Source organism: Henckelia pumila, chromosome 2, assembly GCF_033568475.1.
Source record: "Henckelia pumila isolate YLH828 chromosome 2, ASM3356847v2, whole genome shotgun sequence".
In the NCBI taxonomy this organism is placed as follows: domain Eukaryota; kingdom Viridiplantae; phylum Streptophyta; class Magnoliopsida; order Lamiales; family Gesneriaceae; genus Henckelia; species Henckelia pumila.
In genome coordinates this window covers 174,628,637-174,647,361 of record NC_133121.1, presented here as the reverse complement: position 1 = coordinate 174,647,361, position 18,725 = coordinate 174,628,637, and the positions used below count along the sequence as shown (strand labels likewise).

At 37.3% G+C, this 18,725-nt stretch overlaps 2 protein-coding genes across 2 annotated transcripts; both read left to right on the top strand.

Annotated features, from left to right (window-relative positions):
- The first annotated feature begins 1,202 nt into the window (after window positions 1–1,202).
- LOC140884886 (uncharacterized) lies at window positions 1,203–3,574 on the top strand. Its single transcript, XM_073291767.1, has 6 exons — window positions 1,203–1,554; window positions 1,670–1,855; window positions 2,063–2,144; window positions 2,260–2,367; window positions 2,975–3,130; window positions 3,233–3,574. Exons 1-6 carry the CDS (start codon window positions 1,264–1,266, stop codon window positions 3,463–3,465), a joined length of 1,056 nt encoding a protein of 351 aa, XP_073147868.1. The 5' UTR covers window positions 1,203–1,263; the 3' UTR covers window positions 3,466–3,574.
- A 4,224-nt stretch (window positions 3,575–7,798) lies between these two features.
- LOC140878978 (uncharacterized) lies at window positions 7,799–10,930 on the top strand. The gene is made up of 7 exons (XM_073282606.1): window positions 7,799–7,929; window positions 8,124–8,434; window positions 8,556–8,888; window positions 9,231–9,349; window positions 9,473–9,552; window positions 10,024–10,264; window positions 10,802–10,930. Exons 1-7 carry the CDS (start codon window positions 7,799–7,801, stop codon window positions 10,928–10,930), a joined length of 1,344 nt encoding a protein of 447 aa, XP_073138707.1.
- Window positions 10,931–18,725: the final 7,795 nt, after the last annotated feature.

The following is an 18,725-nucleotide window of genomic DNA, read 5'->3' as shown; positions in this document are numbered from 1 at the left end:
GGACTTTCCCGGAAAAACTCTTCGAAAATAAGAGAAACCTTTTGTGGAATAACAAGCTGTCGGAAAGAAAAGAAACTCGCCGAAAATTTTGTAACATGGGTCATATCGGACGATGGTTAGAGAATATCTGTCCAGAATGTCCAAATCAGAAGGAGCCAGAATTTGGAAAAACTTTTAGACCTCAAACGGATCAAAAAGATTTTTTCGAGACAAGCAAAGGTGGACAAAGACCACTAAAGATATGTTTTCACAAGAGCCCACTTCAAAAGCAAAAGATGCACCGACAACCATAAAGAAGACATATGAGGGGAATAAAGCCAAAAAGAAGTGGCCGGCATGTGACTCCTCCACTAGTAAAAGATGTCATCAATAATGACATAAAAAAAACAAGACAGCTGTAAGATTCCCTGAAGTTTCTCGGTGAAACGAGTGAAACTACAGCTATAAATACATGCCTTTGAGAAAATTGAAGACATCGATCATTTCCTTCAATTTTCTTACAAATAAATTGTTGTAATATTTTTCTCTCTATTGTACTAAGTTTTCTTTTATGTATTTCAAGAACAAGGCTACTATGAGTAGCTAATCAAGTTGTCTTCTCCTCTTTAAAGGAGTTGATTTATGTAATAATATTATGTCTGAATAAATTTCCTAAGTATTTTGTTCTTTCATGCTCACATTTTATAATTAAATTTATATATCATATGTCTTAAGGTAGAAAACGAATTAAGGTTGTATTGGGTGTCATTGAAGGAGCTTGTGCAGAAATCATCTGTTGCGACTGCGTGGTTAGAGTGTGAAGAGCACTTCGTAAAACTCGGCAGGTATGACCCGACGACATTATGGTCAAAGAGATATTTAAATTTAATGCATCTTACGGAAGCATGTTGGACCCCTAATTCAAAGTATATTTGCTGAAAACCTTCCGTAACCGATAATCTGGCATGACAGGGAATGGTTCGATAGATTTAACAATGTCATTTACAAATGATTAGTTACTAAATAATATTTAATTCAAAAATGGGGACTACTAAGGAGTTGAAATTAAAAAAAAAAAAATTTGTGGTTGGAGAATTAAGATAAATTTTGGAGTGTTGGTAGGAATTTTAAATCATTTGTGCGAATTTTAATATTAAAAAAAATATAATATAAAAAAAAAAAATCAATATCTACGTTCCCAATTCAGCCCTGATTTCAAAATCTCACGGTTTGGATGAACATCACCATCACTCTTTTGTTGTATCGTCTGTTCTCCCGCACTGAATGGCACTGCACAGCTTCTCCACGCACAGCACACCATCTTCATCGAATTCGAAAATGAAGGCGATGATGGTTAAAAAATGCTGGTTTTCAAGAATTTTGGAACGGCGAGAAGTGAATGTGCCTGAAATTAAGGACAACGAAGTGTTGATCGCGGTGCGTGCCGTTGGTGTCAACAGAGGTGACATAATTGATGTGGCTAAAGGTGTTGATGATGTCTGCCCAGGCCTTGAATGCTCTGGAATTATTGAAGCTGTTGGAACAAATGTCAATCGTTGGGAAATTGGACAAAGGGTGTGATAAATTATTTGTTTCTCCTGCCTTCCTTTTAACGCCGTTGTTTTTTTGTTTTTAATATAATCTATATTGAACCTGAGCATAACAATTTACATAAAATTGTGAATTTCAGGTTTGTGCCATTCTTGAAGGAGGTGGGTATGCTGAAAAAGTTGCTGTACCGGCAAGCTTTCTTCTTCCATTACCCGATGATATTGATTTAGATGATGCTGCTGGCCTGCCTTATGCATCATGCACCTTATTGTTAGCTTTATTCAAATTGCACGATCCCAAGACGTCTAAAAAAAAATTTGTTTTGGTGAGAAAAGATCCACCATCTTAATGGAAAAGGAGAAAAAAGTGATTTAGATTCCAAATTTCTGTTTTGCATTTGTTTATACCTAAATTTTAATAATGTTTTTTTTTTCCTTCTAATTGTTTGGTTAAGAGATAACTTCTATATTTTCTTGAATTTTGTTGCAAATTATCCAAGTCATAAACTAAGTTAGAGTCCTATAATATTTAGATTCGCGAAGCCACTAGCGCCATCGGCGCATTGGCAATACAATATGCAAAGTACATGGGCTTCAAAGTTATTGCCTCCACAGGTGACATGGTTTACTGCATTATAATCTTGAGCCCATTCTCGTTTCCGTGATAATTTATAATGTCTTAATCGTCTATATTATTGCATATGCTCATTCTTGTTGATGATCTCCCCAGGAAGTAGCGACAAGTTTCCAATTTGTAGGCGTTATGGTGCTGATGTTTGTGTTGATCACACATCCACAAACTTTGTAAGGGCTGTTACCGCGAAAACTATATATGGAGGTGAGGTTGCACCTATCCTTTATTGAAAGATCTGATGCTTTGCATGAGGTTTTTTAATTTCTCTTCCCCAACACTGCTAATATGAACATCTCCATTACTTTCATTGTCTCTGGTATCTTTGAGTACTTTCCACTGGACAAATTGTCTTTGCATCTTCAAAACTCGAGGATGAGTTTTTGTTCAAGGGAAGGAGATTGGTGTAGCACAAGTTTCAGAATTTACAAATTATTAGTTTCCCAAGTTTCTATGAGTAGTTTAGTGATTAGAATGGATGATGCCTGTTGTCCTTGTTTTATCATGCCTTTATCATAAATAAAAGATTCATAACTTAATTAAGTCCTATTATTGAAGAACAAAATGGAGATTCATAACTCTTTGTTTGTCACTTTAACCATGACAAATTCATAACTTAATTAAGTCCTGATATTGCTTATATACAGAGTACACTGGTAATTATGCTAAGATTTTGTTTTCATGTAGCATGTTAATTGATACTTCATAGTATTTGTATACTTCCATGTTGAAATTTGGAGCAGCCAATGTATGCCAAGAGTAGCAAATTCCCGAAGCATTTTTTTTTTCACTAGGTTGAAATTCATATTTTCAGGTGTTGATTTGGTTCTTGATTATGAAGCTTCCGATCTTCTCAGAAATATTCAGTGCTGCAGTGACTTGGGTAAGGTTGTCATTGTGGATTTACATGGAACGGAATCTACTTTGATAGATCTCTCTTTGCTACAACGAAAGCAGGTTGAAATTGAAGGTAAAAATTATAACCTTCATGGTCATAGTTGGCTTACAACTGTCATCCCCAATTATTTCTCAGTGTACAGTTTATTATTATCGTAATTATTACTATTTGCAGTCATCGATCTTCGATCCAAGGATTTTGGTTATAAAGCTTCTGTGATTACTGAACTGAGAACTCACTTGTGGCCTGCCGTTCTTCAACAAAAGGTTGTTCCTGCAATCGAGCACCGTTTTCCAGTGATTGAATCTCAGAAAGCTCTGAACCTTTTAAAGAAAGGTGCTAGTGCTGGGAAAAGTATTGTGCATATGAATTTTGAGGAGACCATTAGCCATCTTAAAATGTACTAAATGAATCGTCTTATGTCACAATCCAAGGAAATTATGCCGTGTTTTTCTTCCCTTTTTAGGATTATCTTATTTGTGAAGTATTAACTAATAGCATTCTTCCTGTCTTTTTTTTTATGTTTAATTTAAAAATGGGCTTATTTTTTTCGAATTATAATGTTCCAAAAAGATTTAAAAATATTGGGTTGTCACATTTGAAATGATTTTTGAATGATTAAAGAAATATTTTTGGGGGAATGTTTTTTAATTATTATTTTAAAATTCAATAGAGAGAATGGAATGATATATTCAGTTGATTTCATATTGTTCACAAAAGATCTATTTGGCTGCCCGTGAATAACCAGGATACGTATGAGGCTGCTGCAACAAAATTTGATGGAATTCCAAAGAATTACGCGAGATTTGGAGAAACAATGCTCCAAATAAAAACATATCAAATCAGTTAAATTTCTCAAGATAACTTTACACCAAAAGGGTGTGGGGCTTGAAACAAAAATGTAAGATCAATTAAAATTTTGGTGATTTAATAATCTAAGAATATGCTGAGACAAAAATTGATTAAGTCAAACTGGATATTAAAAAGTCTACTGAACTGAATAACTATGTCTACTATCGAAGACTACCAAACTGAATAACCATTACTAAGACTAAGACTAAGACTAAGACTAATATGACCAGGACTATCTTGAGCATTGATTCCATCTCTCAATTAGGGGAGGCAAAATTGAAAATAACTGTCAACTCGAAACGAGTTGATCCAAAAAATATCTGGTTAAAGTTCAAGGATTTTGGGTTGGAATCGAATCAGATTTGACCCCAAAAAAGAAAATTTGGGTTCGGGTTGGGTTAGAGTCAACCCGGATTGACCTGAGATGACCCGAATTTTTTTTATTATTGTATAAAATTAATAAAGATTTGCTATAATTTTATATATTGTATATTTGAAAAATTATCTTATATTGATATAATAGATTTTCCATATTTAATGTTAATTTGTAAAATTTTGATTTTTTTGAATAAATTTTTATTTTTTGAGTAAATATATTTTAAATTTTCTATAACTAGACTTTGAAATTTAAATTATATATAAATTTAGATTTTGTTATTATGTGTTTAAAATAAAAATAATAATTATTATTATTCTTATAAACTTAAAAATAATAATTATTATTATTATTGTGAGTTTTGAATATTTATTTAATTATTTTGTTAAAAATAACAAAATAAAAAATAAAATGAGGTTAGTTCTGGTTGATCCGGTTAGTCGGATTAGCCGAGTTTGAGTTGATAAAATTTTAAATAATTTTTTGTCAATCCAACATAAATCCACCCGACCTACCCGAATTGACATTACTTGTAGTATCTCGATTTTCATTTTACAAGATTAAGTGATTTAAACATGTTATAAAATGACTTATAATTTTAAATGTGTTAAAACATGTTTAAGGAGTCATTATTTGATAAAAATAAGTGGAAAATCAGATCTGGAACGTCCGAAAATGGTGGGTAGGTCACGGGGGTTCAAAAACAGTAAAGAAAAGAGTGTTCCCTTCGGAGTCACCGCTGTGCAGATCGGAGCTGCCGGTACGAACGGAAGTTCCGATGCAAGAACGGAGCTTCTGATGTGCTGTCTGAAGACGTGGCAATGAGAATTGTACACGTAGCTGCATGCAAGAAATCGGAGCTTCCGTTGGTGCATCGGAGCTTCCGATCTCAACCAGTTGTGTAGTGACCCAACCCGGATCCACTACCTAATCAGAGTTACAGTAAAAGCGCACGCAATAAAAGCTTAAAGCGTAAAGTGCGGATAATTAAAATACAACAAATCCAATCGGCATAATACAACCGACGATATCACAAGTGTATAAGTACTGTTATACAACCAAATCGAAGGTTCAGGGTAAATAAATCCCTACCCTCTACAACTTCACACTCTCCCAAGCTCAATCCTGCTGAGAGCCGTCTGGACCATCCAGCCTCAAACCTGCCCCGCCATAAGGTACACAACGAATACCCAAACACAGGGGCGTGAGCTAGAACGCTCAATACGAAGCAATGATATAAATACAAATATGCGCACACAGATGATTTAAAACTCAAGTGAAAACACTTGCTCATGGCGCCGAGAATATACAGTACCGGCTAGAGAGCGACTCCGCGGGGTACTCGTATATTCTATATCAGGGCTTAGCCAACCCCATCCTGACCCGAATCCAAAACAGGATACAAGTCTCATGTGGAAACTGTCATACCTGACTCGAGTCCAAAATGAGATCATTGTTCCCTATGGAGACTGTCAATGACTCACATCTCTCCGGATGCAGTCACACGTAAAATCATGTATGTGCTAAGACGGTAAAACATGCTAAAACATGATAAAGCATATAGCACATACTCATGCAACATACATGCAAATATATCATGCCGGCTATCTCGGTCAGTACTTACGTACCTCTAACACTGCTGGACAACCAAGCTCCACTGGCCTATACTCCAAGCCTACTAGTCCAGTCTACTGCTACTACAATGCAAATATCCATGCATCAACAATAAAGCTCTAAAAGCCTTAACTAAGCTAAAGCGTACTCCTAAATATTTTTAGGATGCCAAAGCTATACATGCGTCCGTCGTTAGCCCTTTGCTGTCGATAGCCTCAAAATTAGGTCATAGCTCCGCGACGACGTCTAGATCACTAAGCCACTTCCGGATTACCGATAGGACGCCTAGATCTCCCTAGATCTGAGTTAGAAGGCTTAGGAATCAGAGGGAATTGGTGTGAGAAATGAGCATCTCGAACCCTATATTTATAGGCGACGTTCGGAACCTCCTAACCCAGTTCGGAACGTCCGATCACGATCGGAACTTCCGATCGCCCCTTCGGAGCTTCCGATCGCCCGATATTACGTCAGCCATGACGTCACCTTGCTGACGTAACCGATGACGTGTACACTGAGTCCGATCGGAGCTTTCGATCTCACCGACGGAGCTTCCGATCTCGATCGGAGCTTCCGATCCTGACTTCGGAGCATCCGATCCACTTCGGACCGTCCGATCTACCTTGGACTATTTAGGTACATTTTAGTAATTAATTACCTTAATTACCTCGATTAATTGCGGGTCACTACAAGTTGCAATGTGGATTCCATGCACAAATTGGAGCTTCCGATGGCACAATCGGAGCTTGCGATTGTGCTCTATAAATAGGGGTTCCGAGGGCCTCATTTTTCACCCCAAATCATTCTTTCCCTCTCATTTTAGGTGTAGTCTAGGTGTTTTAGATGGTTTCCAGCCTTTCTAGGTTTGGTCCGGAGGTTGGCGAGGTGCTCTCGTAGTGCTGCAGGGAGGTGCCCAAGTTCTGGGGCAATCTTCATCAGTGGGCTGACGACGGACGCAGGTATAGATCTGGCTCCTTATAATAAATAGGGAGTATGCTATAGCGTAGTTAAGGGTTTTAGAATAAAGTGGTAATGCATGAGTACTTTGCATTGTAGTGCGAACTGTAGGCTTGGACATAGTGCTGGTTTATTTTGCCTAGTGTATGAGGTACGGAAGTATTTATTCGAGATATCCAGATGAGTATGAATGTATTATGTGTTTGCATGGATTATGTGATTTTCATGTTTTTATATGTCTTTATATACAGCATGTCATGACTGTATGTTGCATACATGAGCATATTGAGCTTTTACCTTAGAGGTATCCTGTAGTAGGGAGCTCACCCTACGAGTTGTGGATGGTTGGATACTTAAGTCTTGTGTCAGGTCACCGTGATGGTTGGACACATGTACTAGTATCACGTCACCATTATCCACTGGGTATATGAGTCACCTCCTGAGGCGACGGCGCATCGTGCTATATACCCTGGGCCCGGTCAAGAGCCTGTTTCTTGACTTGAGTGTATTTTCACTTGCATACATGCACACATAACACCATATACTCATACTCTCATACTGAGCTTATCATGCTCACGTCCCGTACTTTGTTGTATCTAGACACCTTATTCCATGGGGCAGGTCTACGGCTGGACGATGCGGGTGGTTCCAGGAGGGCTTAGGCGTTGGATGACTAGCAGGGCTTTGTTTAAGCTTTTGTTTTCTGTTGTATTTGGGTTAATACACTGGATTTTATTCGATATGGTTGTATTATATTTTTGTGTTTTGCTATTTCCGCTGTTTATTTTTCTGATGGATTATTTTAATTAAGTTAAATGCATGCTTAAGCTTCTGATTAGTAGGTGATCACGGTGCGGGTCACTACATTTATGGTATCAGAGCATGCATAGTAATCTTGGGATATAGATTTTTGGAATTGGGATTAACCTTTAATCATCGGGTAGATGGCGGATCATGGTGACAAAAGTAGCCACGGCAGCGTAGGCGGACGCTGGGGTGATCAAAATGATCGGGAGCATCGTCAGGGCCGTCATCACCATCGCCATGATGATCATAGGAGGTTCAGCATGCATAGGTTTTTGCAGATGGGTCCGAAACCCTTAGTCGGAGGAGAGTCACCGGAGGATGCGGGGAACTGGCTATGACGTATGGAAGTTTGTTTCCGGGAGTTCCGATGCACTGAGGAGCAGCGGATGGAGACTCTTTATTTTTTTATAGAAGGACGAGCTCGAAAGTGGTGGGATTCTACTTCTGCACCTTTTATTGCAGCCGAGGAGTTGCTACCTGGGATGAGTTTCGCACGACTTTTCATAATCTATATTTTCCTTCTGCTCTCCGACAGGCGAAGGCCAGCGAGTTGCTGAGTTTGCGGCAAGGATCGATGTCGATCAATGAGTATAAATTGAAGTTCTTTGAGTTACTGCCCAATTGCCCTCAGATTTCTTATAGCACAGAGGCGAAGTATAATCTGTTCCTCCAAGGCCTTAATCCGGAGATTCACGATCGAGTTGTTGTGGGATATGACATGACTTATGAGAGACTAGTGAGCCGATGTCACCAGGCAGAGGATAGCATCCGTGGTAACAAATCCTTCTACTCATCTAGACCCGCGAGTTCTTTGGGTCCCCGTGCTCAGCCTTTCAAGAAGTTTGGTTCTACTTCTTCTTCCTCGGGATCCGGGGAGGTGATGCGTTTCGGCAGAAAGAATCAGGGTCCTTGCAAGCATTGTGGTGGGAATCATCCTTCCAACCGATGCCGAAAGACCTCAGGGCGTGTTTTTGATGCGGAGAGATTGGCCACCTGAAGAGGATTGTCCACAGGCCGGGGAAGCTGGTTCTGCTTCTGGTTCTGGTTCTCAGGCTTTAGTGCAGCAGAGACCACAGGGACAGTCGACAGGGGGTTCTAATCTGAAACCTCGTGCTTCCAGCCAAGTGTTTGCCTTGAGGCATGATCAAGCAGTGTATGAGAATGAGAAAGTCATAGCGGGTACGTTACTGTTATTTGATATACCTGCTTTTGCACTCATTGACACTGGTGCATCTCATTCTTTTATTTTGGCACATTTTGTTAAGAAGTATAAGTTGTCTTACATCTCACTAGACACAGTGGTTGTTGTTTCTACTCCGACGGGTCAGTCTGCGTCGGCTAAGCGTCTAGTGTTGGGTTGTCCTTTAGAATTTGAATGGAATGTCTTGATGGTGAATCTCATGATATTGGCAATGGAAGATTTCGATTGAATTCTGGGAATCGATGTTTTGAATACATACCTAGCTTCAGTGGATTGTTACCAGAGATTGGTAAGGTTTCATCCGATTGGTGGAGACAGTTGGTTCTTTTACGGTGAGGGAGCGCGACCTCATATTCCTTTGATGTCAGCTTTGAAATCTTGTAGGGCTCTGGAGTCTGGTGCGGAAGGCTACCTCATCTATGTAGTTGATACATCTGCTGGAAGTGTTGGTATAGAAGCTATTCCTATTGTGAATGAATTTTCAGATGTATTTCCGGATGAGATTCCAGGATTTCCTCCAGTGCGCGAAGTTGAGTTCGGCATAGAGTTGATGCCAGGAACTTCGCCTATTTCTCGAGCATCATATCGTTTGGCTCCATCAGAGATGCAGGATCTGTTGGACAAGGGTTATGTTCGTCCTAGTTTTTCTCCCTGTGGAGCACCAGTTTTGTTCGTAAAGAAGAAGGATGGGTATATGCATCTATGCATTGACTATCGTCAGTTGAACAGGGTAACTGTCAAGAATAATTATCCTTTGCCTCGTATAGATGATCTGTTTGATCAGCTTCAGGGTACTTCGGTCTACTCGAAGATTGATTTGAGATCTGGATATCATCAGATGAGGGTCCGAGATCAGGATATAGCCAAGACAGCATTCAGGACCAGGTACGAGCATTATGAGTTTCTAGTAATGCCATTTGGGTTGACTAATGCGCCGGCTGTATTCATGGATTTGATTAATCGAGTATTTCGGGAATTTTTAGACAAGTTCGTCGTTGTATTTATCGATGATATTTTGTTGTACTCACATGATGTGAATGAGCACGCATATCATTTGAGGCTTGTGTTGCAGACTCTGAGGGATAGACAGTTGTACGCCAAGTTGAGTAAGTGTGAGTTCTGGCTTGATCGGGTGGTATTCCTTGGCCACATTATATCCAGATATGGAGTGTTTGTTGATCCGAGCAATATTGAGGCTGTAATGAACTGGTCGTGTCCGATGACGGTAGCTGAGATCCGTTGTTTTCTGGGTCTAGAAGGATATTATCGTCGTTTTATCGCAAATTTCATGCAGCTAGCTCGACCTTTGACACAACTTACTCGGAAGGGTGTGCATTTTGAGTGGTCCTCAGAATGTGAAGATAATTTCTGTGAACTTCATAGACGGTTGACTTCTGCGCCTGTGTTGGCTTTACCGTCTGGATCTGGAGGGTATGTAGTGTACACGGATGCTTCTCTTCAGGGACTAGGATGTGTCCTGACTCAGAATGGGCATGTTATTGCATACGCCTCTAGACAGTTGAAAGTTCACGAGAATAATTACCCAGTGCATGATCTTGAATTAGCAGCTATTGTATTTGCGTTGAAAATCTGGCGTCACTATCTTTATGGCGAGAGATTTGAGATCTTCACAGACCACAAAAGTCTCAAGTATTTGTTTACTCAGGCAGAATTGAACATGAGACAAAGACGTTGGATGGATTTTCTTAAGGATTATGACTGTGAAATTAAGTACCATCCAAGAGCTGCTAATCTCACTGCTGATGCTTTAAGTCACAAGGTGCGAGTGTCTGCACTACAGACTTGTTCTGTGACAAATGCACTTGAAGATTCTTGTTCTTCAGGGTATACCTTCAAGCATAAGAAAGGTATGCAGAGTATCCAGATGTTTGGGATCTTGTCTGAGCCTGCTTTGTATTCTCGAATTTGAGATGCTCAGATGGCTGATCCAAAGACCCAGCGTTTGGCTCGTTTAACTAAGGATGATAGTACATCTGGATTCCACTATCAGTCAGATGGTTTTCTCTTTTATCTGGCCGTATTTTTGTTTCGGATGATGATACTCTGAGGGAGGAGATTTTATCCCAGGCTCATCGTTCTAAGTTGAGTATTCATCCGGGGAGCAACAAGATGTACAAGGATTTGCGTACTAGGTTCTGGTGGAAAGGAATGATGAGAAGTATGTATCAGTATGTTTCTAGACGTTTGGTGTGTCAACAGGTCAAGGCAGAGCACCGATGACCTGGAGGGTTGCTTCACAGTTTATCCATTCCTTAGTGTAAATGGGAGTTGATCATGATGGACTTCATGACCCATTTACCGGTAATCTCGAGGAATTGTGATGCTATCTGGGTTGTGGTGGACCGACTCACCAAGTCAACACATTTCATTCCTTATAACCGGGATTACAATTTTGACATGATGGCATGTTTGTACATCCAGGAGATTGTTCGATTTCATGGAGTGCCTGTGAGCATAGTCAGCGATCGAGATCCTAGGTTTACTTCCAGGTTTTGGAGGAGTCTTCAGCGCGTTATGGGTACTACTCTCAGCTTGAGTACAACATATCACCCAGAGACTGACGGGCAGTCAGAGCGCACGATTCGTACTCTTGAAGACATGCTGCAAGTGTGTTCTTTGGATTTTGGTCCAGCTTGGCAAGATCAATTGTCATTAATCGAGTTCGCGTACAACAACAGTTACCATCGCAGTATTGGGATGGCTCCATTTGAGGCGTTGTATGGATGACGGTGTCGTACTCCACTGTTTTGGGAGGAAGTGGGGGAGCGACAGGTAGAGGAACCATAGTTAGTCCAGCAGGCTGTTGATATTGTTGGACAGATCAAGAAGAGAATTAAGGTTGCGCAGGATCAATAGACTAGCTATGCGAATGTTAAGAGCAGACCTTTGCAGTTCGAAGTGGGTGAGAAAGTGTTCCTAAAAGTCTCCCCATTTCGCAGAATTTTGAGATTCGGTTTCAAGGGTAAGCTATCTCCTAGGTACATTGGTCCATTTGAGATTTTGGAAAGTGTTGGAGATTTGGCTTACAGGTTGGATTTACCACCGTATTTGTCTAGTATCCACGACGTGTTCCATGTTTCACTGTTGCGAAGGTATGTGGCAGATGAATCTCATATCTTACAGCCATCTGAGGTACAGTTGGACTCGGATTTGACATACGTGGAGAGACATTTGCGTATCATAGGTAATAAGAATAAGGTGTTACACAACAAGACCATTCCTCTTGTTCTAGTTCAGTGGCAACGCCGAGGCACTGAGGAGGCCACTTGGGAACTTGAGAGTCATATGCGTACAGATTACCAGAGCTATTTTGAATTGTTGTATTTTCAGATTGTAACTTGTAAAATGAATCAATTTGAATAAAAGATGTTTATTCAGTATTTTACAGCATTCAGTACTTATGATTGTTCGAGGACGAAATATCTTAAGTAGGGGGAGAATGTAGTAGCCCAATTTCCATTTTACAAGATTAAGTGATTTTAAACAAGTTAGAAAATTACGTATAATTTTAAATGTGTCAAAACATGTTTAAGGAGTCATTATTTGATAAAAATAAGTGAAAAATAAGATCCGAAACGTTCGAAAATGGTAGGGTAGGTCCCGGGGGTCCAAAAACAATAAAGAAAAGAGTGTTCACTTCAGAGTCACCGCTGTGCAGATCGGAGCTGACGGTACGAACGGAAGTTCCGATGCGAGAACGGAGCTTCCGATGCGCTGTCTGAATACGTGGCGATGAGAATTGTACACGTAGCTGCATGCAAGAGATCGGAGCTTCAGATCTCAACCAGTTGCAACGTGGATTCCATGCACAAATCGGAGCTTCCGATTGTGCTCTATAATATAGGGGTTCCGAGGGCCTCATTTTTCACCCCAAATCATTCTTTCCCTCTCGTTTTAGGTGTATTCTAGGTGTTTTAGGTGGTTTCCAGCCTTCCTAGGCTTGGTCCGGAGGTTGGCAAGGTGCTCCCGGAGTGCTGCGGGGAGGTGCTCAAGTTCTGGGGCAATTGTCATCCGTGGGCTGACGACGGACGCAGGTATACCTATGGCTCCTTATAGTAAATAGGAAGTATGCTATAGCGTAGTTAAACGTTTTAGAATAAAGTGGTAATGCATGAGTACTTTGCATTGTAGTGCGGACTGTAGGCTTGGACATAGTGCTGATCTATCTTGCCTAGTGTATGAGGTACGGAAGTATTTATTCGAGATATCCAGATGAGTATGCATGTATTATGCGTTTGCATGGATTATGTGATTTGCATGTTTTTATATGCCTTTATATACAGCATGTCATGACTGTATATTGCATACATGAGCATATTGAGCTTTTATCATTGGTAGAGTTTAATCGTGTCACGCCCAAATTACCCAGCTCAATCAGATCAACAAAATATGCAGTAGTGTGAGTAGGGATCGTTCACATGAGAAAAGGAAAATTTATTGTGTTCTAAAATATAAAAAGGGGGGTTTTGAGTTTGAGATTAACTACTAAAAATTTAAAACAATTCGAATGAAATTTTATCACTAGCATCCAAGATTAAATAATAATGAATAAATCAATTAAAACAAGCATTGGTATCGGTCGACTACACCCTTGAAATTATTCATTCAATCATCGATTACCAAAAAATAATTAATCCTATCAAATATTAATCATCAAAAATTAAATTCTTGTTTCACCTTAATCTTAGTTAATTAGACACCAGCGTTCTAGATTAACCCTTACCAATAAATCAACCCGGATACCAGCGATCTAGATTTAAATTTAAGGTAGCATTCAAATGAGTAAAACTGATGAATCTAGACAACACAAATATTAGCGATTTTATTTAGCCTAGTCAATTGTTCCTACGATTTAACAAATTCACCAGCGGAAAATATTAAACGCAGTTGCTTCACAAATTATATGGCTCAAACAATTACGAATTTGAATTCTAATTTAGCAGTCGATTGTATAATGAAATCCTAAGATGGCCAATCCGAAAATCTCATACACAAGCATGGCAATCAATCCAAAAAAACTTTTGATACTCGATAATAATCAAACACTGAAAATAAAAATCTCATAAATAAACAAAATCAAGGGTTCTTCTTCCTCAACCAAGTTCTAAAACTTAGCCACAAATATTCATGAATTTTCAAGAAAAATTCATAAAAGAAAAAAGAAAATCAAAGAAAAAAGAGAAGAAACCTAGCCGCCAAGAGAGCTCTTTTGTTTCTATGTCATCTAAAGACTTCAGAATGATTCCCAGCCTCTAAAATTCAAAAATATATAATTTAACTAAGCCTAGAGTCCTTAAAAATAAAATCCCTAATTTAAAGATTTATTCCCGAACAGCCCGTTTCGCTCGATCGGTAAAGACTGACCGATCGAGCGAGCTAAAATTCCATGCCCTACTGTTTTCATTCTTCATACGGCCGCTCGATCGGTTGAAGTCTGCGGATCGAGCGGCCCAAACTCTACTTTGATTTTTTGTCCGCAAACCACAGCAGCGCAGACGAGCATATTTCTTGCGCAAACGCGCATCACACTCTTCAACTGTGCTTCGCTTTCTTCCATGCGCCATCGCGCACCTCAATCACCAACCGCGCCTCACATGCGCCCCTCGTAGGCGCAACGCGCAACACCAATGGCAACAGCGCTTGGTTCTTGGTCTTCTTTCTTGCTTTATTTTCCTTCAACATGCGTGCGCATCATCCTTGCTTTGATCAGCGCCAACTTCAAATGCGCAAATGCACTTCTTCTTCAAACAAGCGCATAAGCATTCATCTTTTTTGCTTTATTCATATATGAAATCAAAAACAATGATTAGGAACTATCCAATAGATTTAATCAATGCAAATTCTTCTAATCACACGAATTAACACACATAAATATAGGAAAATATCACCACATCAATCATCACAATCCCTGTCTAGTAAATTTGCTTATGACTCGATCTTTTCCCTACTGTTTTCATGCACACATACAAAATAAGGTAACGGCCGGATAACTCCGGTGAGAATAATATTCTCAGTAAAAGCAACATAACAGGAAATATCAAGTAGTATACCGAAACATGATATAGGAAAACAAAACAAGTATTTTCAAGTATCATATCAAAGGCATGAAATAACCTCAACTCAATTCGGATGCAATGGGATGCAATGCATGTCATCGGGTTCAAGATTATCAAATCGGATATTCAAAAGAATTTCGTTCTTCGATTGGGATCCCGAGGACGAGTTATAACGATCAACACACCGAAACTCCCATTTGAGGTGGATAACATATAACTCAATCCCTAGACTTCGAAGCAACTATAAGAGGCATTCTAGCTCTTGGAAAAACTCAAAATCCAAGGCCACCTCAATATAGTCCCCCAAATCGTCTAATCAAAACTGGCAACTCAGCCATTCAAGTCTCGAATCAAAGGTGGCTCAATATGAATGCATATGAAACTCGTGATGCGTTCACATAATCCAATTCAAGTTCGAAAATCAATCAAAAGCAATTAAACATGCATGTATGTGATTTAGGGACTCGAGAGTTAATCAAAATTCGAGTATTCATCCCCTTTCAAATTCGATGTCGTCATTTACCTTTCTCGATTCGATTATGCTCCAAATCTGGAACAACAATAATTTCTCAATCAATATTCATTCAACTATTCAAGTCGATAAACCTTCGAAATAAAATTTGATACAAACCGTTCTTAGATTTCCAACGACTCAACTTCAAATTCTTTCTCAAGCCCAACTAACTTCAACAAAATCTGAAATAAAGATTAATATAGAACCATTATCAACTTCTCAATTCAAACAAAATCGATCAATTCAAACGAGATCAAAACCCGAACTGATGGCATAACGGCTATAAATTCGAGTATCCAAAAAATACAAACATCAATATATCAATCACAACAACTCATAACAACTTTAATTAATCCAATTCAACTCAATCCCAACAAATCTCAAAAAGTTCTATTTTCGAATTTGCTTCCAAAAATCATAACAATTCCAAACTTCGTTCTTTTTCCGAACCGACTTCGAATATACGATCTATGCTAGCTCAAGAACAACATATCGAAAAATCATTTGATTACAACAACATCCAAAAAATGAAGTATGCCCGATCGAAGAAATACTTACCATAAATCAAAGCCCTCGTCGAGGAGGTCGCAAAACTACCTTCGAAATAAAAATCTAACAGACGGATCGAGCTCAAAATCGGAAGAAGAAAGCTTGGAGATGGGGCGGCTATGGAGGTTTCTGCCGAGAGAGAGGAGAAGAGGAAGGGAGAGAGTGATGAGTCACACTCTTACTAACCCATATATATATATATATATTAAATATCCTTTTTGCACTTTGATCCTTGAATTTCTCCAAGTTTTTCAATTCAATCCCTAATCAAATATCAATTCAATCCTCAAATTTCTTAATTTCCAATTATAGATTTTAATCTCGTAAAATCTCAAATAATCAAATTTTGGGGCATTACACAAGAACAGAAGCAATTATAATCGATCAACTCTCCGTAGCCGAAAGAAGAATTATCAATGCCCTCTGAGATGCATTGGCATTTCACATATATATACATGCATGCAAAGACTTTGACAACTAACTCCCTTGACTGTTGTTAAGTCCCTTTGAGTTAGTTAGATGAATTATGATCCTCCGCATCTCATTCTTGATCCCAGCATGCACCTTGAACTATGATCCAATTAGTAGCTAGATAGGGAATCCAATCTTCACAAATCTTCACCATGGATTTCCTATCAACCTCGGGCAATACAACTCCAGTCTAAGGGATGACCTTAGTTTCTCCAACATTCATCTGATTAAGGCAATGTTGGAACTTTAGAATTGGAGCAGGCTTAGTTAACATATCAGCAGGGTTGTCCTCAGTTGATATCTTCTGCATATCAATCTTCCCCTGCTCCACCAAATCCCTTATGAAATGTAACCTGATGTCTATGTGCTTAGTTCTTTCATGATGCATGGGATTCTTGGTTAAGTGCAAGGCACTTTGGCTATCAGTGTAAACTTTAACACTAACTCTTTCTCTCATGAGTTCAGTTAAAATACCCTTGAGCCAAATGCCTTCCTTTGTCGCTTCTGTAATGGCAACATATTCCGCCTCTGTGGTAGATAGAGCCACTATAGCTTGCAATGTTTCTTTCCAGCTTACCACACATCCATTGAACATGAAAGTATAACCACTTATTGATCTCATTCTATCAATGTCAGCCGCATAGTAAGCATCTAAATGGCCAACCAATCCATCCTTAGTGTTTTGTAAATCACCATATATCAATCCGGTGGACAGAACCTGCTTTGGGCTGGAAAAATTTGTTTTCTTATTTTAGCATACTTTCTTATTTTTATATATAAACTAGTATTCCCACCTGTGCGATGCACAGAATGTTATTTTTATGTAATTATTGACATAATATGAGTGCTTGAATAAATAATTAAAATATAAATAAATTAAGGTTGAATTGGATTAAAGGATTTGAAATCTACGGATATAAATATGTCTTCATTGCTTAGATAACTTTTAAAAAAAAATCAACTTGATATTTATTACACCACAATTGAGGTAATCACAACGGATTTGAAATCTTTAGATTATTGTAATCAATTTAAATTCATAGCCTTAGATTATTGGAATCAATTTAAATTAATTGTGGTTGGAGTATGTTTGACAGAGTTTAAAACTTTTGGAAATTTCTTTGGAAATTTTTTAGAAAACAATTTTAAGCAATTGAAATAAGTTATTTGACATCTTCTAATATGTTTATATGTTTATATATATATAAAGTTGTTCACCCCTATTTTTTTTATAAATGTCTTATTTTAATATTTTAATTTTTCATATTATATTTGTATTAAAAAATTTGTTATTTTCTAAGGGATTTATTTACCCAATTATAAATTTGATGCATGCAATATTTGTATTCTATACAAAAGAAAAATATAATTTTTTTAAATTTTAAAATAAATTTTAAAATTTCAAAGTTGAAATATAAAAATATAAAATATAAAATATAAAATATAAAAATAAATATAATAATATATAGATACATAATATTTTAATAATATAAGTTACATTAAACTTTTTACAATTAGTATGAAATGTTTTTTATATTAACAAAAATTTATTATATAAATTATATAAAATTAAATAAAAAAAATTATAAGTATTATAATGAAACCATTTAAAATTAAATCGTATATTTATCTATATTTTAAAAAAATTTAATCAAATAATATATCACTCAAATCAAAATAATATTTTCTTGAATATCCTATATAATATCTATCTATAGTTTTAAATTCAATCATATCTTATTTGAATTTTTAAATTTGATGATAATAATATATTCACTATTTTCAGAAATTATTTTTTGGTTGAAATATATATATATATATATATATATATATATATATATATAATTTAAATTCGATCGCATATTATTGTATTTTTAAATTTAATGATAATTGTTTATAATTTTTCGAAAACATTTTTGAACGGAAAAGTTTCATGTTTTTATTCTTAGTACATTTTTCTGCTTATATATATATATATATATATATATATATATATCTTTTAACTTCAATCGTATTTTTATCTACATTCTAAAATTTTTATATTAAATAATATATCGATCTTAACATCATCGTTTTTTGAATATTTGTTGCGTTTATCTATATATGCAAATAGAAAAACCAATCATTCTATTAAAAGTAAATGTTAAATTTTACTTGATGAAAAAAGAATATTTACATTTTTTACAATCTTATTTTTATGTAAATTTAAAATTTCTGAATTAAATAGCATATCAATACTAATATTATTATTT